Raw genomic sequence first — 24585 nt, forward strand, 5'->3', positions numbered from 1 at the left:
ATTTTAATGGAAATATAGTTAAGTTTTGCCTCGAACGCCTAGTTCCTATTTTAAATATTTGCTGTTTTCTCATTTTATTGCTAGACTACCTTATTACACAAGCAAAAATGGATGAATGTTTCCTTTCATTTTCGATACAATAGTGCCGTTTCTGCTCTCCCTGGAATAAATTAAAATTTGCATCTTATTTTCTCCTTGTTCCTAATTAAAATGCTACCGAGTAAATAAAAAATGGCCACATGGAGTTGGATTTTTGAATTGCACACATCTACAACTCAATTGCTATATCTGGACAGGCCCATCTTCACCGGGGCTGTGCCTATGAAAGCAGAAACACAGGTCCTGCTCTCCAAGACTCACTACCTAAGGGGGTAGACTATTCCTCTAAATGTGGTGGTAAAGTGGCATTGGGTGATATGTGTGCCTTTCTGAAAACTCACCTGTGCTCTACCGAACTTCATAAGGTTTCATATCAAAGGCTGCAACTTCATTAACTAGGTAGTAGTGGGTTCTGTCATAATAAGAACCTACTGTGAAAAAGCCCACTGCACCAGATAATTCGGTGAAAGAAGCAACTACATTGTGTTTTGCGTCGTTAAACAAGTCTTCAGGCAGAGCAGCACTTCTCCTTAAGTCTCTGTCCCTTCTTTTTGGTTCCAGGTAAGAAATGGAGTCATGTGCACGTGCACATATACACACACAGGGCTAATTACTTAAAGTTTATGTTTTGCTCAGATTTGGCTGCACATCAAGAGACATTAATTTCATGTTTTTTGCTACACCTGATATTTGTTTTCAAACAAAGAGACAGGTTCCCCCCTTTGCTTCCTTTTTTTAAACAAAACAAAACAGAACACTTAGCAGGTCTTAAGGAAGTCTTTGGATTCTGGGAGACATAAGCTACTAAAAGGCAAGGCAGGGCCAACGTGCAGATGTTGATATAACTTGGCATTTTTGTACACAGCGTCTTGCGGACGGATGCAAATCAAATGCCTGGGAAATGGTTTCCCCTTACAATGCTGGAAATTGCCATTTAAACGCAAACGAACCAGGAAAACGTTTCCAAAGAGTTGGGAAATCAGAAGATTACAAAAAGGCTAATTGGTGCCCACGCATGTGCTTGTGCTGCCGTGGGGCAGAAGAGCGAGTGGGTGCGAGGGGACCACATCATGTTTAACCAGACTTCTTTTCAAAATCTGTAACCTTGATATATGGCCTGATTATCTTCAGATAAAATAGGGGAAAAAATTAAGAATTCAATTCATTCCATTTATTTGTCCAACATTTATTTAGTGCCTACTGTCTGCCTGAAGGTATGCTAGGTGCCAGGTACACAAAGATAATTACAAGTGCACCAGCTGGGCAGACAATTCATACATCATCACAGGGTAAGCGCTTTGATGGAGGTCCAAGGAGGCTGCAAGATAAGAAGCCACCTCTGGCTTTGCCCTGTCACCTACTCAACAATTTACATACTAGAGTTGAGACATGAGGTCAGTCAACTGGTATTTCTGGATGATTGTAAATTGAAACACATCTTCTGGGACAGATTAGCAAACTCCAGAAATGTTCCAGTTTTTCCAGCTATAACTCATTTAAAATTGAAAAGACAGATTTCTCACTTCCCATGTGGTGATTAACTTAATAATAGGAATTAGTCTCTGAAAGCTTAAAATAGAAATGGGTCATCGATTTAGAAACAGAAGATGTTTGTCTTCCAATGTGCCATTTGGTTCTAAAAAGTTGAAAATGGCAGAAAATACTGAAGCCCAGAAAATGATGGCGTTACAAATTTTTTCTTTTTTCTAAACTACTCTAAAGATACATAGAGAGCCACACCCCCATGTCTAACAACTGTCAGACATCAGAACAGTCTGTACAAGATGTCACCGAGATTTCAGGTGGCTCAGACCCTTTTGGGATTGTCCAGATCTTGGTCTGAACTTTAGCCCTAATGTTTTTGTTTTTGTTTTTTTAACATCTTTATTGGAGTATAATTGCTTTATACTTATACTATATAACATATATATACTATATAACATATATATACAAGTTATATATACTATATAACACAATGGTGTGTTAGTTTCTGCTTTATAACAAAGTGAATCAGCTATACATATACATATGTTCCCATATCTCTTCCCTCTTAGCCCTAAGGTTTTATCAGTCTAGTGTTTGGCTAGCTACTTAACATCTCGAAACCACATCTTTGTCCTGGATTTACCTCAAAGGTCAACTGTAGACTAAATAAGGATGTTTGTAAAACCTTTTACACAGCACCTGGCACCTAAGCTCAGCTAATGGCAACGGTTCTAGGAAAGCCCAAAAGGAACTGGACAAATCTATATGGCCTGCTTGCTTGCTGTTCCTACCACTAAAAACCTCATGTTGTACTAATTATCGCCATGGAAGTGAATATGGAGCAGAAAAATGTTCCAAGAGTTGTGTCAGGGCACAGATTGAAAGTCATGTTCACAGTCAGAGATATGGTTCTACACTGTAATTCAGTGTTGATTGGGAGGGGATCTCATTTCCCTATCTAATGAATACTCTGTAATTCGAAAAGAAGGTTCTTCAAGTGCTTTTTCATTCTGGGGAGATTACTGCAGAAGATGTGATAAATTCTGCAAAACCAAAGTGCATAATGGAGCTAGTGACCCAGCCCAGACAACAGAGTTCAGAAATGACAATTCTGCAATCAAATGATCTGTGTCCAACACCCAAGTCCACCGCCCCTGCCTCTCAGAGGCAGATTATAGAGAGGGTTTCCTTGTCACATCTGCAATTATACTGTTCATTGAAAACCTGACAGTTGCTATTGTTTGCAATTAGGATCCTCTTATTAAGAAAATGGGCAGTGAGCTTGTCAAAGGCATCTGAAGTGAATGCAAGGAAAAACTGTGCGTGTGCATGTGCGTGTGCGTGTGTGTGTGTGTCTGTCTGTCTGTCTGTGAATAAGGACATATTTGGGCCATTTCTATTATACATGTTGCTCTCCTGCCCCATATTAAACACAAAAAGTATCATAAGGAAACACTGAAAAGTCCAACAAGAAAGAATTAGTTACTAAATCAGAAAACTGGCAAAATAACATGTGCTGATCTCAAGGGCAAATATTAAGACATATTATTATTAAGTCTCCTCTTAAGCCCAATGAGAGCTCCTCTTTCAGCCCCTCTTTACAGGTAAGGAACAGGAAGCTAAGGGAAGGTGAATGACTTGCCCAAGGTCACAGAGCAAATAAGTGGCGGAACCCAGATATGAGTCTAGGCAACCTGCCCTGACCCCAGAGACAGCTCCCACTTCACCAAACCATCTCCCAGAACTGTGGCTCTGGCCATGAGAAGGTAAGAAGGTAAGTAAGCCAGTAAAACTTACTTTGTAGAGTCTTTAACAGCACAGGAAAGTTTCTACAATGTTACAGATACATGAGAAAAGAAGACAATTGATTCTTTCCTGAAAACTTCAACATTCAAGCTTCCACAGAAGCAAATAAGGCTGTGCCCCTATGCACAATGGAATTATCTCACCAACTGCCCACACACAGTGGTGGGCACTCACACACATTAGTCAGGTGGCCAGAGTAGTTTAAATTGGTTCCACAAAGGATCGAGGCACTCATTTTTCATCTGGAAAAGCTAGTTCTGTCTTTTTCAATGATTTTATCTAATATCACTGGATTGATACTTTTTTTCTTAATTTATAAAATGAGTTTCAAATTGTTCTGTCACACAGGTTGAATCTCAAGTCATTCCTACCACAATGACCACAAGGACAATTTATTATACGTCTTTAAAAATAGATCTTTCGGGACTTCCCTGGTGGCGCAGTGGTTAAGCATCCGCCTGCCAATGCAGGGGACAGAGGTGCGAGCCCTGGCCTGGGAAGATCCCACACACCGTGGAGCAACTAAGCCCGTGCACCACAACTACTGAGCCTGCGCTCTAGAGCCCGCGAACCACAGCTACTGAGCCCGCGTGCCACAACTACTGAAGCCCGCTTGCCTAGAGCCCGCGCTCCGCAACAAGAGAAGCCACTGCAATAAGAAACTCACGCACTACAACAAAGAGTAACCCCCTCTTGCTGCAACTAGAGAAAGCCCGTGCTCAGCAACAAAGACCCAACACAGACAAAAATAAATAAACAATTAAATTTATTAAAAAAAAAAAAACAACGCTGAACACAAAACATTTAACTTAGCAGGGAATATAATTCAATATATTCCAAGAGGAGAGATAAAAGAGTTTGGAATTATCTGCTAATGTAAATTATTTCTGAACTGCAAGAGCTTGGACTAATCAAGACTTGATTTCCATTGACATACACACTCTGAGGAAAATGACACATATAAACCCAGGATCCGGTTTTCAAGCCATTCACTATGGTTACAAAGTCAACACGCAGCTTGTGACTGAGTAACAACATAATACTAGGACTTAGTACCCATTCAGCTAATCAGTGGAATTGCTGTACTGCTGTTACTCTAAGATCTTTCAGCTAGTCTGGAAGATTTTTGTTTTGCTTTTCTGTATTCCCCATGGAGAAAGCCACCCACACCAAATAAATAAAGAAATGAGCCTGAGATAGATTATAGGAGAGTTGAAGGGACATGGCAAGCATCTATCCCTGTTTTTTCTTACTCCTCAATTTACGAGAGTATCCGGCACTGATCTGCTAACTCTCATTCTAGTCCCAATTCCCTCAGACTTCTTCTTTGTAGACACAACTTATTACAACTCTGTGTGATGTCTGCAGTCAGACACATGGGTTGTATACGATTGACCTTTCGTGGTTAAGCCGGAATGAAAATCATAATTGGAGAAGTGCAAACTAAAGAAACAGAGGGATTAAGCAAGTCACTGGGGACCAAGGCAACCAGGGCAAATTATGCAGGCTGGGAGGGTTTACCTAGTTCACTGTCCAGCTCCTCCGTATGGATCCCTTCTTCTCCAAAGGAATAGCAGGAATGAGACAGAAAAGAGAGAAAGAAAAATTCAGACACCAGCACCAAGAAAAGAAACTCCCCTCAAGAAAAACAGCAGCAAACACATCACTTTGTTTTGTCCTTACCTGCATTGTGGCTTATTTCATTGGCTTGACTACTCAACTCGAGACCTCAGCGTAAATCATAAAACGGGAGAGCTGATATTGGCAACATAATTATATGGCTCACTTCCTTGCATGGCAAAATAGGGTTTGATCGGTTGTAAAAGATGACAAACACCTTTGCGGTTTCAACGTCCTTACGTGGCAAGTCACTTATTACAGGTCTTATTTCAAGCAAACAAAGCCGTTAGACCTTTCAATGTTAGTCCTTTTAATCCTTCAATAATCTTCTAATCAGCGAGGCAAAATTACTTAACTTATAAGTAATACCGCTGCCTGAAAAACGGAAGGCGAGGTCAAATTGAGAATACAGGTTCTAAGGTGAGCTACACTTCATCGTCTTTCAAAAGGAGTTAGAAAAATGAACTATGTCAGGACGATATACATGGGGGAAGTGAGGCTTGATGGCTGCCCCAAAAGGAGCAGTGGGAGACGGAGCTTACTTGGTATAAGATTTCTAAGGCAAACAGCTCAGAAATAATAGAATGAAAATGTTCTCTGTAATTTCAGGGAGCAAAACAAGAAAAGATCCTCTCCATTCTTGACCGTCTCTGGCTGTCAGTAAAGCATTTTATTTTGACTGTGAAGAGAACACAGGACAGCACACAACACATCATGGCATAGACAGTCACTCCAGCTACACAGCGGGTGGCTAGCCCTCCACTCTAAGCTCCACAAACACAGGGATCAAGCCTGTTTTCACTACTGCAATATGTTCAGTGCCCACTGAAGTTTTTGATACATAATAGGTACCAAATATTTCTCAAATGGATGAATGAATGTATGAACAAATGAATCGATTATTGACTTCAGTCACCAACGCGGCCCTACACACCTTGTAAACTCTTGATTTAAAAACTCTCCAACTGCCAACAATAAGGTTGACACTGGTATTGTTTCCTAAGAAGGGAATCTTATTTACATAAAATCGTTCATGAAAATGGCCTTTTGGATACTATTTAAAATATCTTTGGGGGCACTTGTTCATTTCCTCAAAAATTCTTTAATGAGAACTACTATGTGCCAGTCACTATGCCAGGTGACAGCGACATCGAAATGAGCACCAACAGGCACATCTCTATCCTTCCGGGAAAGGAAACATGGCCAAAGCTCACATAGATAAAAATTAAATTAAAACTATGGTAAGTTCTCTGAAGTTAAGATACATAATAGACTGACCTAATCATATCTGGGGGCAAAGTCCGGGGCAGAATCCCTGAGCTGTCATCTGAAGGTTATGCAAAATTTAATGAAAAGACTTAGAGTGAAAAATGACTAGAATTTAAGCTCTGCAAGAGCAGGGCTTCTTGTTTATTGTGTTCAATGATACATCTGAAATTCCCAGAATGCACTGGACATAGAGAAGGCATTCAATAATTATTTGTGGGATGCAAGAGTATTCTAAGAAGGGAGAACTGCACATCTAACGATCATGGAGCAGCAGCTCGATGAGGACTCATGGGGATGAAGGACAGACTATGGGTTGGAACGAGAGTCAGACAAGCTTAGAGACTGAACCACAGAGAGCTTGGAGACACAAGCTATGGACTTGGCATTTACTGAACAGACCACAGCCATTAAACAGGGCTTGAGGCGGTGGTGATAACACAACGACATTTTAAAAAACTGCTCTGAGTACGGTGCAAGAAGGAGAGCGGGCAAGAGTCTGGGTGGAAGATGAGCATGACCTTGACCAGCATGGCAGAGATAGTGAAGAAAATGGAGAAAATGGATTCCAGAGACATTTGGGAGGCAAGGTGAACTCAACTGGTAGTACATGGGTTAGAAGTGGGTGTTAAGAAAACTAAAACGTCATGAGGGACTCTTAAGTATGTATGAATTTACCCTCCACTGAGATGGGGAATACTTACAGAAGACCAGATTTGGGGTGGAGGTGGAATCATTAGTTGGGTTTTAATCAGAATGAGTTTAAAGTCTCCTTGAGACAAACAGTGTTATTAAAGATTAAAATACTGGACTGGAGCTCAAAGGCAAGGTAGAAGGCCTCTAAGTGAACTACTAAAACACAGAAATAACAACAGGACTTATACACTGAAGATCAAAATCCAAACTAGTTTCTGACTTTATCGAGATAGGAAAAAGAAAATAGAACATTTTTACAATAAGTATGATACCATACTGTTACATTTGATATGCATGTGACCTACAGAGAACAGAAAGAAACACAGGAACAATATGGTGACCAACAATGTGATTCTTCTTTGTGTCATGATAACAAAAAACAATACAAGGCAGCTTTGTGGTAACTGGCAAGAGAAAAGGCAAATATAGGAACTGATGATACCTGCCACTGTGGTATAATCTGGTTATATACTTATAACATTTGTGTATAAAGGCACACAGACATACATATAGTTTCTAGCAGAAAAAGAATCTATGAATTCTAATGGTGAATGGACAATTACTAAGCATTTGGTATGAATACATACTTGTTCCAAAGGGAATAACATTAACACCAATGACATGAATTCTAAGAACTAAAAATAACCAGCATTGTTAAGAAAAACATTCAGTAATTCTACTCAGTACTTTTACTCCGTTTTTCTCTGTAAAAGCTACTGGAGCCTTCTATTATCTATAAAATTATATTAACAGGCATTTTCATACATTCCCAGTATAGTTATAATGGATACTGACATTGAAGATCTGTTGGTAATAAGAGGGCCTAAAATGGCTTCAAAATCATCAGGCATCAAATAAAGATTAAATTTTGTTCTGAGAAGTTTTATGGTTGGAAGTATTTTATGTTCTGAACTTTGAAAACTGGTCACCTCTGTATTATATATTAAATAGAATATGTGAATAATCAGGACAGTCCATTATCCTTAAGCATGCAAAATAATGCAGCTCCCACGCCTGTTCCGTTTCTTCTTCAGGACTCAGCAACCGAAATAAAACCAGCCTCTCAGCTATGCCTCCTCAGTCAGAAGGATTTGCATTTCCAGTTGAAGTCACCCAGCTAAACGTGAACACGCAATTCTATGTTCATTTCATGTAATCTGCGATCCACATATAGTCTGGAGTGTAAGGTTTTGACAGGATCATATTTTACGGGCTTACATTTTCAAACAAACCTCAAATTTATACGGACATCAATTCTGCCCCATAGGATAAATTAATAAAGTTTCACTATCTTACAGTAAAATGTGTATTCAAAATTATACTACTAATTCAAATGCCAGAAATCAATAATGAGTAGCAAAGCAAGCCATTTCCCTTTTAATTCGTCCATGTCAAAAAGCAATTTTGGTAGAACTTAGGATAGACTGAAAGGGAACACATTTGTTCCATCTTAATTTTCTTTTCCTTTTGCAAAAGTAATCAGAAATTCCAAAGCCTTGAAATAAACTTTCCTTTTTTATGATAGTAACTCTTATAGACAATTGATTCTTTCTTCTTTTAATTAGCAGGGAGAGTGGGGCTCAGTCTCTTTTGTGGAAGAATAGACTTTCTCATATTTAGGATATACTCTAAATCACACACAGACTCCCAATCACAACAAAATCTGCTTTCTTTATGCTGAACCTGGAGAAATAATCAAATTATGAAGTATGAAGAGTTCAAGAAAAGTTCCTGATTTTTTTTTCTCTAAGACTGTCACAATATATAATTAGCATCCAATGAGTGAGTGATCAGAGCATCTTTGGTTTCTAAATTCCTAGAGACTTTCTAGAATTTTCTCCAAGTTCCTGAAGGCACAGGTTGCATCTACATTTGAATACTTTCTGACTGTGCTGAAGTTCTGTTTCTAACAGAGAACTGAGGATGCCTTTATGTTTAAACAAATCATTCTTTGAAAGCAATTTTGCTGATTTCTCTCCTGCTTTTGGAAACCATAATGCACTTACTAGAAACTGGATTACCTTTCAAAAACCCATGGTTAGAAACCCGGTTGACCTTGCTACAACGCTTTAAAATTTGCATGTGTGAACAAGCCCCTTAAACCCAGACCTTCCTAGCTCCTTACCATCATCTTCACACTCTTCCAGAGGCTTCTGCTGCTTGTTCAGGCACCGAGGGTCTAACCAAGATGTTGTTTTTGTGTTATGGCTGAAATCCAGAAACAAAAACAAGAAATATGTTTGAAAAGAAAAAAAAAAGGTAAAAAGCTCAATGACAGAAGATTTAAACAGTCTTGAACATTAACTCTCTTCTACCAAAGAAAAGATACTGTCTAACAGCAAACCGAGGCCAGAAGAGAGCCCCGGTTTGGAATTATGAAATGGCTTGAAGAGGGTCTTAGGGAGGCTGCTTCCTTACTCTAAGACATCACCATTCCATCATGGAAAGCTTAAAATGTAATACCAGCTTTATTTTTGAAAACTGAGCTCCAAATCATACCCCTTGTCTATACGGCCTACTCTTGTCTAGGCTTATTTTAGTCTTCACATTTGTCAAAGAGCGCATTCCAATTTATTTTCAATTTGTCTATGACTTCAGCGTTGGATGCTGGAATTCACAAAGAAGGCTGCTGTTTCACTCGTTATATTACATAAGAATTCCCAGGACTGTGTGAAACTACTTCAATCCATGCAAGTGGCTTGAAGCTGCTAAGACATACCATTCATCACAGTATCCTAAATTATGCTTCAGACATAGTGAAGGCAACCCCAGATCACCTATCCCAAATTGAACCGAGACCAAGGAAAAGCTTGGAAAAGCTGTCACCCCACTTCCTTCTGGAGGGTCTAGCCCAACCAGAGAGGAAGTGTTTCAATAGACACTGTTCCCTTCAGTCATGTTAGAAATGCCAGGAGAATGACTGGGAGAATTGACCGGAAGCATATCTGGGACAAACTTCTGCTTGAGCAACCAGTCCACTCTATGCAAACTAAATATGAGGAGCAAAGAACTACAAGTCCAGTAGTTCAAGCTGCAAACCAGAAACGAAACATAGAAAATTTAAAAAAAAAAAAAATTTTTTTTTCCCGAAGTTTACGTAGTAAACTAATGTCTGAAGTTTTGGTTGTAAATACATTGAAAAAAATTATCAAAGTTTTTAATTTTAGATTCAAATCTTATTAATTGTTGGGAAAAAATTGAGGCTTAAGTGAAAAACAGAATGTGCAAATGTGTACAGACATTATCTCAACTGTGTTAGAAGAAAAAAACAGGGCTTCCCTGGTGGCGCAGTGGTTGGGAGCCCGCCTGCTGATGCAGGGGATGCGGGTTCGTGCCCCGGTCCGGGAGGATCCCAGGTGCCGCGGAGCGGCTAGGCCCGGGAGCCATGGCCGCTGAGCCTGCGCGTCCGGAGCCTGTGCTCCACAACGGGAGAGGCCACAAGAGTGAGAGGCCCGTGTACCGCAAAAAAAAAAAAGAAAGAAAAAAAAGGAAAGAAATAACAAATGAAAGTTAATACAGTTACAACTAAGATCACCAACAGCACTTATTTGTCCTCTTAGAACTATCATAATCTGTTATGTCATTTACATATAAATTACAATTTACTTAATCCTTACAAGAACTCTATGAGAGGAGCATTGTTAGTATTAAAGTGATTACTCCCCATTCTCCACATGGGAAAACTGAGGACAAAGATGTAAAGAAACCTGCCTAAGAACACCCTGTTGATGCATGGAATCAAACCCAGGGAGTCCCGCAGTAGAACCCATGGTCTGTGCTATTCCTACATAGTAGGAGTGCAAAAATGGTCACTGATGGGAGGGAAGATTATGTGTGATATTTTAAAAAACACTTTTTTATCTCAAGATAATTGTAGATTCACATGCAGTTATAAGAACAAACAAAGAGAGATTCCACATCCCCCCTTACCCAGATGCCACCAAGGGTAACATCTTGCAAAACTATAGTGCAAAGTCACAACCAGGATACTGACAGCCAGTCAACATATGGAACATTTCCATCATCACAGGATCTCTCACGTTGCCCTTTGACAGCCACACCCGGTTGCCTCACAATCCCTCCCTTCGAAACCCATTTTTAATCCCTGGCAACCACTGATCTGTTCTCCATGTCCATACTTCTGTCATATCAAAAATGTTATATAAATGAAATCATACAGTATGTAATCTTTTGGGACTTGCATTTTTCATTCAGCATAATTCTCCTCGAGATTGTTGCATACATCAATAATTAATTCTTTTTACTGCTGAGTAGTATTCCATGGCATGAAGGTACTACACTTTAACCACTGAAGGACATCTGGGTGGCTTCCAGTTTTTGGCCATTTGGAATAAATCTACTATAAACATTTATGCACAAGCTTTTGTGTGAATGTAAGTGTTCACTCTTCTGGACAAATGTGCAATGGCTGGGTCGTATGGTAACTGCAATGTTTAGTTTAAGACACTGCCAAACTGTTTCCTGGAATACCACACAATTTTACATACCCACAAGCAATGTGTGAGTGATATAGTTTCTCTGAAGCTTGACCATCATTTAGTGTTGTTACTATTTTTTATTTTAGCCATCCTAATAGCTATATATATACCTAGGATATCTTTGTGGTTCTAATTTGCATTTCTCTAATGGCTAATGATGTTGAACATCTTTTCATGTACTTATTTCCCACCCATATATCTCCTTCAGTAAAATGTCTGTTCATGTCTTTAGTTCATTTTCTAACTGGATTTTTTTTTAACTGTTGAGTGTTGAGAGTTCTTTATATATTCTAGATACCAGTCCATTTTGAGATGTGGGGTTTATAAATATTTTCTCCCCGTCTGTAGTTTGTCTTTTCGTTTTCTTAACAGTCTTCTGCAAAGCAAAAGTTTTCATTTTGATGAAGCTGAATTGATCAATTATTCCTTTTAGGATCATGTTTTTGATGTCAAGTCAAAGAACCCCTTTCCTATTACTAGGTCTCAAAGACTTTCTATGCTTTTTCCCCCACTAGAAGTTCTATTACTTTACATTTTGTACTTTATGATGATCTATTCTGAGTTAATTTTTTTCTTTTTTCTAAGGCATGAGGTTTAGGCTGAGGTTAATTTATTTGCTTCTGGCTATACACTTGCTCCAGCACCATTTTATTGAAAAGGCGATCTTCCTTACATTGAATTGCTTTTGCATTCTTTGTTGAAAATCGGTTGGACACATTTGTGGGCCTGTTTCTGGGTTCCCTTGATCTATGTGTCTATTTCTTCATCAATACCACACAGCCTTTATTACTGTGGCTAGTTAATAAGCCTTGATATAGGCCAGACTGATTACTGTGACTTCATTCTTCTTTTCCAAAACTGTTTTACCTATTCTAGTTCCTTTGCCTTTCTATATAAATTTTAGAATAAACTTGTCTATACTAACAAAAAGCCTCACTGAGATTTCCACAGGATTTATATTAAACCTGTACACATATTTGGGGAGAACTGACATCTTCACTATACCAATTCTGAGTCTTTCAATCCATGAATAGAGTAGGTCTCTCCATTTATTTAGACTTTCTTTGATTTCTTTCATCAGTATTTTGTAGTTTACGGCATACAAAATCCTATACATGTTTCATTAGATTTATACCTAAGTGGCGTTTTTTTTTAAAGTAAATGTGAATTACATTTTCTTTTGAATTTTGTTGTCTGCTTGTTCATGGTTAGTATATAGATATACAACTGATGTTTGTATGCTTATCTTTTATCTTGCTGAACTCACTGATTCTAAAACTGTCTTGTACATTTCTGGTGATTTTCTAGATAGATAATCTGTGTGTCTTTTCTTTCCTTTTATTTAGGGCTAGAATTACAGTAAAATGTTGAATAAGAGTGGTAAGAGATAATATCCTTGGCTTATTCCCCATCTTGCAGGGAAAGTTTTTTGTCTTTCCCCATTAAGTATAATGTTAGCTGTTGGTTTTTTATAGATTTCTTTATGAACTCAAGAAATTCCCCTATGTTCTTATTTTCCTGAGAAATTTCTATCATGAATGAGTGAATTCTGTCAAATACTTTGCATCAATAAAAAAGATCATGTGATTGGTTTTTTTCTTTACTGGGGTCTTAATATGGTGGATTACATTGATTAAATTTTCAGATACTGAACCAGTCTTGTATCCCTGGAATACTTCCCACTTGGGCATGGTGTATAATTTTTTTTCTGTATTATTGATTACTGTTTGCTAATATTTTGTTATAGGTTTTTGCATCTATATTCCAGAGGATATTGCTCTGCAGTTTTCTTTTTATTTTTTTCGTGGACTATCCTTGTTTGATTTTGGTAACAACGTAATACTAGCTTCTTAAACATAATTGGGAAGTGTTCCTCCTCTTCTATTTTCAGGAAGAAATTGTGTAGAAATTTAATTCTTCTTTGAATGGTTCTCCAGTGAAATCATCTGGTTTCCAGAATTTTCTTTTTCAAGAGTTTTTAAATTATAAATTCATTAGGGCTATTTAAATTACCTATTCCATATTGGATGAGTTGTGGTAGATCATGCTTCTCAAAGAATTTGGTCTATTTCATCTAAGTTGTCAAATTTATATGTACACACTTTCTGACAGCATTTTCGCATCTTTCTGATGTCTTCAGGGTCGGCAGTAATTCTTTCTTTAAATTTTAATATTGGTAATTCACACCTTCTCTAATTTTTTCTTTGTCAATCTTGCTAGAGGTTCTTCAATTTTATTAATCTTTTTGAAGAATCAGCTGGTTGTTTCATTCATTATCTCTGCTGTTTTTGCTTTTGATTTCATTAATTTCTGCCCTTTATTGTTTCCTTCCACTTATTTCACATTTAATTTGCTTTTCTTTTCTAAGCTCTTAAATTGGGGGCTCAGATTGTTGATTAGAGACTTCTCTTTTCTAATATATATGCGTAGTGCTATAAATTTACCTCTCATCACTCCTTTGGCTGTATCCCACCCAAGAGGGTGAGGAGTTCCTTGTTACTACTGGGTAGAGATGGGAATTCCAGCTCCACACTAGGGCTCTTCTGACACCAGCTTGGCTGGGAGTGGTAGGAGTGCCTTATTACTGTTCCCACTAACTCTCTGAGGAGGCTGGGGGCCACTTTACCACTGGTGGTAAAAATGCTGACTCTTCACCAAACCTCCTCTGCCACTACCCCAGTGGGGAGAGAGGCTGCCTTGTTACTGCCATGTCAGGATGGGCATCCAGGCTCCCCCAACGTGGTCTCCATTGAAGTTAGATGAAGAAAGGGGGAGTGCTCATTACTGCCGGGCTACAAAGTCCCAGTTATCTTCTGAGCCTTTTTGGATACCACACTTGCAAGGAGGTTTGAGATCCTAGTTATATCCTGTGAAGGGTAGAGGACTAGGCTTCTCACTGATCTTTGCTGGTAGAGGTGGGAGCACAGGCTTTTGTGTCTTGTTGGCTGAAGCCCAGCAGTTATTCAATAAAAGCTTCCTGCCTTGCAGGATACCCCTTCCTGGTCCTCTGGCTAGAGAGAGTAGGCTTTTATGAGGGCTTTGTTTTTTGGTCTCCACTTGTTGGTGTTTCTGAATTACTAGCTTCTTCAGTTCCAAGTCTGAGTTATATGAGGTAAAACAAAAACTCAGGGAACTCACCACCTGTCATTTCTGTGATCCCAAGTTCCCCAGCCAGTCTGCCTTATTTTTATCTCCTTTCGAAGTCTTCTTATGTCCGTTTTCTTTATAATATCCAGAGTTTGTAAGTCCATGCTTACTTTTTTAATGTTCTTAAATTCCGGTATTTCTTAGATTTCCCATAAACTGTAAAGCTAACACAGACACATATATGTAAAACAAGGTAGATCTGATTCTATAGAAATTTAACTTGCTATTCAATGTAAGATACTCTAAGATGAAGTTCTTCAGAATGAAGGGCACCTGAAATCTCATTAACCAGGATATATAATTTAGGCTAAAATAAAAATGGTGTGTATCTAATAATTTAATATCTACAGAATTTGATAGCTGCAGACCAAATCACAGAGTTGTCATAATAAGCCATACTTTTGCCTAAATTTTCTATTAAACATTAGGCCAATGAAGATTGGCCTGGCATTGGTTAAAAGCTAAATTAGGTTATGAAAAGTAAGCAAATCACTGTACTCTCCTATAAATCAGCCACAGTCTTGGGTCTTTACTAACCATTTTTACTAAGCACAGTCCTCACTAACCATCAAAATAACCAACTTTCTTTTTTCAAATTCATCAAGTCAGTCCTGAGCAAAACTATTGATACATTCTTTTTTTTTTAATAAATTTATTTTATTTATTTTTAACTTTTGGCCACGTTGGATCTTCATTGCTGCACGTAGGCTTTCTCTAGTTGTGGTGAGCAGGGGCTACCCTTCGTTGCAGTGTGCGGTGCATGGGCTTCTCACTGCGGTGGCTTCTCCTGTTGCAGAGCATGGGCTCTAGGTGCACAGGCTTCAGTAGTTGCAGTGTGCGGGCTTCAGTAGTTGTGGCACGAGGGCTCGGTAGTTGTGGCTCATAGGCTCTAGACCGCAGGCTCAGTAGTCGTGGCACACGGGCTTAGTTGCTCTGTGGCATGTGGGATCTTCCCGGACCAGGGCCCGAACCTGTGTCCCCTGCATTGGCAGGCAGATTCTTAACCACTGGGCCACCAGGGAAGCCCCTTTCGATACATTCTTTTCTAAAAATTTGAGTTTCACATATTACTCTGTATTAGGAATTCCTCTGTTATATTTTCCTTTGCTCAACGTAATTTTTCCTTACTAATGGACATAACTTTAAAGGCAATTTATTGCAAAAGCTAAGTACAAAATTCTAAGCTTATAGGTGACATCCATTTTTATAACATTTAAACTCCTCTGTGGTAACCAAATGATGATGATAAAAATGGTAACAGTAACAATAATGCTCAGTAATTAATACTAGCCCACGCTTTACATCCATTACCTCATCTAACTCTCACGAAAATGTGACAGGGTAGGCATGATCCACAACATTCATGTCCTTCTACACACAGGGAAAACTGAGATGCAGAGAGGCAAACTCAAGTTCCCAAGATCATATAAATAGTAAGGGGTAGAAACAACATGAGTTTTTAGGGGAGCTCTTAACCACTATACTTCCCTAACTCCCAGGAAAAGACTTCATCATCCACCCCTGTCTGCAGTCAGCATTTGTCATGAGCATGAAGACAGAAATATGGACTGTCCCCTCCTTCTGGTTGGAAAATAACCCAGGAGGTATAGTTCACTCATCTCCGATTTCCTAGGTTAGTTCTGAAAGAGGGTGTTACGAGACCCAAGCCTTTTCCCTCACTCCCATGTCCTTAGGATAATTATACTTTCTTACCCTTGCTGATTTTTCTAATTACAAAATATATGCTAGAATATTATTTGAGTGGAAATATATATTCAAACCCCACAGACATGTATAATGTAGTTAAGAAAATAAATTCTTTAAATTCCTTACTTAACTCAAACTCAAGTGTTAATAGATACTTCCAGAATTTTTCTAGACATAGAAGTATATCTACATATTCATGGAAAACAAATATATACATATAATAACACAGCAGATATGTGTATATGCCCATGTATTTTACAAAGGTGAGACATTTCATATGTTATTCAAAAATGTCCTTTGTTATTGTTCCCTGAACAGCAGATCTTCAATGTTAATCTATTGGGTTGGCCAAAAAAGTTCTTTCGGGTTTTTCTGCAACATCTTATGGAAAAACCCAAATGAACCTTTTGGCCAACACGCAGTATTTGAGAAGAACAGACTTACCTATGTTTTTAATTATTTTATAGATTAATTGATCATTTTGTTTTTCTTTTTTATGGTACATAAAACTATGGTGAATCTTAATAGGGAATCTCAACAATAGAGCCAAAGTACAAGATTTAAAAAATTGAGTATTGGTTAAGAAATTACATTATCTTAGATTTTCTAGAATGGTTTCAGTTTTATGTAATTTTTTCCTTTCCAGTACAGGTTATTTGTTAAATATTTAACTATATAATATTAAGTTTTTAATTTTGAAAGACTTTTCACATCTCTATATTCTCAAACTTCAATCCTTATACCTTACACCATGCAAAAAAATTAACTTAAAATGGATCACAGACCTAAATGTAAATTATACAACTTCTAAAGGAAATATAGCAGAAAAAGACTGCATTTTGACTTTGAGTTAGGCCAAGATTTCTTAGCTTCTACACTAAAAACACAATCCACAAGGGGAAAAAAAAAGTGAAAAATTAGACTTCATAAAAATTAAGAACTTCTGGCTCTTCAAAAGACACAGTTAAGACAATGGAAAGAAAAGCCAGACTTGGACAAAATGTTTGCAAATCACACATATAATAAAGGAATTGTATCCAGAATATATGAAGAACTCTTAAAACTCAAAAAAGAAAAAAAAGGAAACTACAACCCAATTAAGAAAAAATAAGCAAAGGATTTATATATTCTAAGCAGCTAGATATATTCTTCATATATAATACCATAATTTATATATACACCATAGTTTAGTTGTCTAACTCTTTAGGGAAATTATTAATCTTATGCTTCCTCCAGCTCTTCAGTTTCAATGATTAGGATGTTATGCTAATTGCTTTTTTTGTACAAGGCTTGTTAAATCGTAGGAGAGAAGACCATCAGCACACGATCAGTCCTTTTACAATAAATTTACATCAGTAGCTGCTAGAGAAAGAGAAAGAAGGGAAATGGAAAAAGAGAGAGAGATTCAGGTAGAAATAATGGTACTTTACTCTATAAAATAGACTTCTCCGTTTTCGGTATAGGCCATCTCCCAGTTTTCAGGTAGAGGACCTAAATTATCCTCTGCAGAAAGAGGTAGGTATTGAGGGAACTTCTGAGAAGGGTCCGTGATGGGAGCGGCGATGATGCTACTATTGACAGGCCGGAGCGTTGCTTCTTGAAGACTGTGCTCTTCTTGGTCACCAGAATCGGCTGTTTAATCATGGGGAGAGAAAAAAACCATCGTCAATCATACCCCAAACTGAGGTGTTCACTACTGTGGGCATCTATATTCTTAAAAGCCTTCATCCTTTCCTAATTGCTGGACATCGACTATACTGTTTTATTTAGATGAAAGTTCTTTTAATAGAAAACATCAAAATGATGAATCAACTTGATTTTACTGAAAAAGAAAGAAGGGAAAAACATGCTCAAATAATGAATTGCTCACAATCTTGGAAATATCAAAGAAGAAACACATTCATGACTCAAACCCTCAAGTCCCTTAAACTAAGAAGGCCATCAGGTCACAGACTGAGCTGCACTCTCATCCCGTAGGTATCATTTGGTTTCATGACTGAAGAGGACTTTTGGAGGCAAGAAAAAAATCAATTCCAAAAAGTTTAGAATATAAAGACAGCTCTACCACTGAGTCAGATTCTAGCCTCCTTGGGAAAAGTGAGGAGAATGTCACTGTGAAAACCAGGACAGTTACCTCCAGAACAGTATTGTGTTGGTGGACTGCTTTGACTTGAGTCCTGAAGGCTCTAAGTACCTGAGTCTCCTTGCCTTCTTATTAACTAGAAACATCAGGAGGTGATGTCATCGAAGTCTCCACAAACGGCATTGTTGACATTCTCAATCTCCATGGGGCTTTAAAACATATTAATCTGGGGATGTAGTCATTTTCTATCTCCCACAGTAATTCTCCTGCAGACATTTCTGATTTACTCGAAGCAGACTGAGGAATAATAAAAGGCTGTTTTCAAATCTTCCCCCGATCAATAGCTCCCAACAACACACATGAGAATAAAGGTAATCCAAAAGTTGGATGGAGGACATGTCAAGCCTATTAAATAACCACCTCCACCAAAAATCCACCGCCGTTGACGAGGCCGAGTGGCCTTTCCCTGCCTTGCATCTATCCCCTCGTCTTCTGGTACAACCGCTCAGATCTCCATTTGGAAATCATCTCCTCCATTCAAGGTCCATGTGGTCCAGGTGGGGACTGACTATACCCACTCCAAGTTCATGCAGTGGGCCCAAGTCACACCCATATCACTCTTGCCTTTATGACTGGATCAAGCACATGGTCCAAGGCAAACTAATGTAGGCATGGGAGTGCCTGCTGAAACTATCAAGCAAGAGGTAGCCTCTTGATGCTGAAGTTATTAAGCTGATAGATTCCCATGTTGTAAAGCTTGGCAAGACTTGTCTGAAAATTAAACTCATGTAGAGGAAAGCAGAGATAAAATACAGAGAAAGTCGCCTAATACCCCTGATGAAACCTCTCTGATTTCATGTACTCCTGGCCTCTTCAATTGCTTGATCCCCTAAATTCCCTTTCCTGCTGAAACCGATTTGAGTTGATTTTACAATTTGCACCGATGAGTGCAGGTTAATACAACAACTATTAAGTTTGAAGGAAAAAGAGGAAATTAGGCCACTATGGAAGAAAAAATTTGAAATTACTAATCAATAGCAAAAATCCAAAACATGGCAAGAATTAAGAGATTCACCCTTAATTCTCTAGGAGGGAAAATGTATTCATTTCTGGTACATCATTGGAAGGTACCCTTCTTAAGCTTAAGTGTATGTAAGAATCACCTGGAGAGATTTTTGTTTGTTTGTTTTGTTTTGTTTAATATTTATTTATTTGGTTGCACCAGGTCTTAGATGTGGCATGGGGGCTCCTTAGTTGCTGCTTGCCGGCTCCTTAGCTGCAGCATGTGGGCTCCTTAGTTGTGGCATGTGAACTCCTAGTTGCAGCATGCATGTGGGATCTAATTCCCTGACCAGGGACGAACCCAGGCCCCCTGCATTGGGCGTGTGGAGTCAACCACTGTGCTACCAGTGAAGTCCCTGGAGAGATTGCTAAAATGCAGACATGGCTCCCTACTTCAGACAACAGATTTGGAATTAGGTTCAAAAACGTGTATTTTGAGAGCACCCAGGTGATGGAGATTCAAGTACAAGCACTACACTTTGAAGACAGAGATACAAAAATTGCTCAACAACAAAAAAATCACTAGAACCTTTAGCTTCTAGGAGGGGTTTTGCTCAGCTGGCAATGTGACAGGGTACGGTGCAGCCTCGGGGTACAAATTCCTATGACCACTGATGCCAGGTCGGAGACACAAATGATGTATGTCTAGAACACTGGAGAGGGTGTATCCTTTCTGAAAGGAGCAGAGAACTCAGCGCCAGACAATTAGTATCCTGGGGAAAAGTGTACTCAGGGTTTCCGGATTTCTGATTTTTTCAAGAGAAGGTGGAAATCTATATTTTTATGCAAAACCTTCTAATTTTCCAATCCTAATTCCTTTTAAAAATAAAGCGGTGTAGCACAAGCAAGAAAATGAAAGATAGTGATTATAAGCACTGACTCTGAAGCCAGAACGCTTGAGTTTGAATCCTGGCTTTACTCTTGACTAACTTGGGAAACACACTCAACCTCTATGTGCCTTAGTTTCCTTATCTGTAAAGTGGGGATAATAACAGTACTTACCTCATAAGGTTGGGGGGAGGACTAGTTTATGTAAAGCACTCAGCACAGTAAACATCATCTTATTCATTAAAGTTGTTATTATTAAATTTTGTTTGCAGGTCAGAGCTGGCCCTCGGGCTGCCAATTCATTATAAATAGGCAGAAAAAGGATGGATTTGACAGCAAACCACAGAACAAATCATAGTGTGCCTATTTCTAACTATGTGACTTTAGAAGAGACTTTACCTTTCTGAGCATTTGTTTCCTCATCTGTAAAATGGGCATAACACACACACCACAAAAAGGGAACTATATGAAAAACGCCTGCAAAAGTGCCTGGAGCTCAGTGAGCGCTCAACAGAGCTCAGGACTTGGATGTGCTACTGGAAACACCAAGGGTTAAGGGTCAGTGATCATCTATTAATATGATATTTAAGAGTCAGAGAAGTGCTTGGACAATAGTAGACATTCCAATAATTTTACTGAAACATTTTAATTAACCTATTTTAATAGAAACTGGATGTAACAGGAAAAGGGTGGTGGCCACAGGTGGGCCACTACATATGAAAAGAGAAACAACTTGGTTTAATCCTGAAGGTACACGATTCATGGAAAGGGGAGGGGAAGAAGGGGGGAGGAAAAAGTCCTGCCGGTACTTCAAAACCTCGACTACATGAAGGGAATATTAGCTCACTGAAAAAATATATATGTAATTTTAATTTACTAGAGAAATAAGAAATCCCTTCAGCAACTAGACCTTATTTTAAATTATCCAAATATATTTTATTTTATATGTTTTCAGTGTCTTCTTAAAGAAAAAAAGCTTTATTTACATATGATTGACATACAAAAAGTTATAGATATTAATTTTTCAGCTTTACTGAGGTATAATTGACAAAGCTGTAAGATATTTAAAATTCACACTGTGATGATTTGATACACATGTACATTGTCAAAGAATTCCTCCCATCTGGTTAACTGTTAAAAAAAGGTGACAGATATTTAATGTATACAACTTGATATGTTTGGTTTTCTGTTTCTTCCTTCTAGTTCGGGAGAACCTTAAAACAATCTCATTCTCTGAAAGAAAATCAGAAGTCCAAAAATGAGAGACTGGGGCACACATAGGGCAGATTTCAAAATTTCATAGTCCTAATCATGGCTTTGACTTTACACATGCTCTGACTTCAAAAACTCTTTCATTTAATTTACCAAACATTTAAGAGCACTGCTATCACTCTCTTACTAAAGATTGCCAATGCATCCAAAGAGGACAGGTAGAATGAATTACTGGAACACAGACTGGGTAAGCAAACAGGAGGCTGGATTCTTGCACTGTCTAGTGAGCTTATTAACACACACTATTCCTCAGCGTTCTCATCTGCAAAATGGGGAAGATAATACTTAGGCTGCCTATCAAGATCTCCAGGAGGTTTATAGGATACCTGTGAAAATGATTCATAACCGTAAATAAACATGTAAAACATGTTCATTCATGGTAAGTCAGAAGCTTCCCAGCATTTACATACACTGACACACTTGGGAGCATTTGAAGGTGACTTTGACAACATAAGCTCATGTCAAATATACATTCTGGAGCTTACTTGAAATTACACATGCATTCAGATTTATGTGCCTCCCTCACTGTGTACATAACCAGTCAAAACCTTTGAGGCTACAAAGGGCTAATAAACTTGATTTAAAACACAAATGACACAGTGGATGAGCCACGCAGATTCTGGAGTCAGACTTTTTGGGCTGAAATGACAGCTTTCACCCTCACCGGCTTTGCGATACTGGACAAGCAATTAGACCTCCCTAGTATATGTATGAGAGCTTAGCAAAGTGCCTGCCACAGAGCACTGGGGAACCATTAGCTCTTTTGGTAATATCATTATCTCTTGACATTCCAAAGCAATATCTTACCATTAACTGCTAATGAAAAAGCAGCATCAGCAGTCTAATGTTCAACAACAGGGAGGCTGTTGGGAAAACAAGCTTAAGAACACGATTAAATAACATTTTTGGTGTCTCTTAGAGGTGGTTAATGGATGGATCAGCAACTTTTTAGTTGCGGTGGTTTGTTATATATTTTTCAAGTTGTCTATAATGAACAAAATACTTTCACAAATGTTTTAATTTATTTGTATAAATAACTGTGTGCTTTGCCCAACAGTGTAAGTCTACCTTCGTGAAGCACAAATTAACAGTGTTCTCTCTCTAGGGCCTCCTTTAGGTCTGTAATTTGGGCATAACTTGTAGGAGACTGTCCTACTGCCTTGTGTTCAACAGTCAAGTTCTACGGTGAGAATCTGGGATGACTTCTCATTACTCAGCTCCTGCCTCCATCTTTGGTTGCAGAAAGGAAGGAAGGAAGGAAGGAAGAAGCGACCTCCCCAGGATGCTCCTGGCCTTAAACTCCCTGCTCTTTTATCAGCAGATAGTGCTAATGTTATTTAGGCATGTTATTTAGACATTTTGTGCCCCCTTCAAAAGAACCAAGCAGAAGTCAGCTGAGACCGTACCAAGAGCCTGTTATTAAAAATATCCTGGTAAATATCATTTTAAATAGCTCCATAGTGTTTGTACATTTGAATCTGACACTCATGCCTCTATCACAAATGGCTCAATCAGGAGTCAAGACTTCATTATGGTACTGCCACTCTGTGCTCGAAGCAGCTGGTGGATTGCTACTTAAAGAGGTTCGGAGCGCAAGATGCTTTGACACAGCTAGCTTGATACATATATCACAGACTGGGTAGTCTCAATTATTTGAAAGGATTCATATGAGTCAGGGTATGACATGTTGTCAGCTGTCATACTTGCAGTTTGGTAAGTGAGGAGGCATTTATTCAAAATATCCCTTCCGTATTGAAGATGCCCTATCACTTGTATATCTCAGAATCAAGTCTCTCTCCATGCATCCCATCAGGCGCCACTTGGCTTTCTTTTTTTGTGCAGAAACTAATGATCAGACTGCCTTTAGCAATGATGACCCAGGCCCAGGTGGTTATTTTTTTTTTTTTTTCCCCGACACCAGGAGTTCAAGTAGGGATGTTATGAGGTCAGATTTTCTGAGGCCTGGCTTCTAGAGACAGAGATTTACAGTGGTTAGAAATTGGAAAAGCATCAAGACCTACACTCAACTATCCCTACTCTGTTCTTGCTTTGTACCGAGAAATCTACTTAGTTAATGGAGGACAAATAAAGGCACCCAAGCTTCTTGGGGACCATCCAGTCAGCTTGGCAGAACTGTTTCGATGCATGTTACCCCCAAGGTCTTTCTATTTCTGTGACCACATCTACATTTTTGGGTTATATCATAATTTGCTATTCTTATTTGTTGGAAGATCAAGACATTAAAATAGTGGCTATTTTTTTTTCAAGGAAGTATTGACTTTTTTTTCATAATCTGCTTTTATTTCGGTGAGGACTACTATAAACGGATAAAATATTTTGAAGTGGATGAGATTAACTGATTTCAATAAACAAATATGTAGCAATGGGTAAATTTATTCCAGATATTGCAACTGTAGGTCAGCCACTGGCCTAATCCATTCTAATTGAGAAAATGGAAATTTTCCTGGACTCGAATTCTTAGAGCTGGAAGGGGGAACCTAGATGTGATCTGATCCTAACCAGTCATTTTACAGATGAGAGCAGTTAGACACTATGTTCATAATAAGACAGATACCATGAACAAAGCTAGGACAGCAAGCCAGGACTCCTCCTTTCCCTAGTGCTTCTTATGGAAGGGTTGGGTTACCGTTACAATGATAAGCCATCAAAGAATTTTTTAAATTGTTGCCTTGAAAAAGTTTAGGCTTCAGAAAGGCCCATACAGGCAGGAGAAAGCATTCAACTAACACAAACTTCTTTCTAAATATCCTAGTAGACTTGGTAGCGCAAGGAGGAAAATACAGAACTGTAACTCTAAAATATCAAAGAAAATAAGTATAGGAAAAACAGAAAAAACAAGCGGTCTTCAAAGTCACAACATTATCGACGAGTAACTCATGTCTTATTCAGCTGCGACATTGTGAGTTACTATATAAGGTCAAACCCCCAAAGAGTCAAAAATATTACTGAACAGTTCTGGGTCACTGCGCTAACCCAAGGAATGTATATCACAGC

The 24585-nt window shown here is 38.5% G+C and overlaps 1 protein-coding gene across 19 annotated transcripts in view; it reads right to left on the reverse strand.

Moving 5' to 3' along the window:
• MAGI1 (membrane associated guanylate kinase, WW and PDZ domain containing 1) overlaps nt 1–24585 on the reverse strand; it is a 615965-nt gene that overhangs the window by 95740 nt on the left and 495640 nt on the right. For 12 of the 19 annotated variants that reach the window (XM_073787522.1, XM_073787519.1, XM_073811336.1 and 9 more), the window contains 3 exons: nt 17756–17957; nt 9098–9180; nt 4912–4950 (listed from right to left, as the gene is read on the reverse strand). In XM_073787522.1, coding sequence (XP_073643623.1) covers nt 4912–4950; nt 9098–9180; nt 17756–17957 — 324 coding nt within the window. The remainder of the gene's footprint in view (nt 1–4911; nt 4951–9097; nt 9181–17755; nt 17958–24585) is intronic. The other 7 variants (XM_073811339.1, XM_033865253.2, XM_073811344.1 and 4 more) reach the window with 2 other exon arrangements.

This window comes from Tursiops truncatus, chromosome 10, assembly GCF_011762595.2.
Source record: "Tursiops truncatus isolate mTurTru1 chromosome 10, mTurTru1.mat.Y, whole genome shotgun sequence".
NCBI lineage: Eukaryota > Metazoa > Chordata > Mammalia > Artiodactyla > Delphinidae > Tursiops > Tursiops truncatus.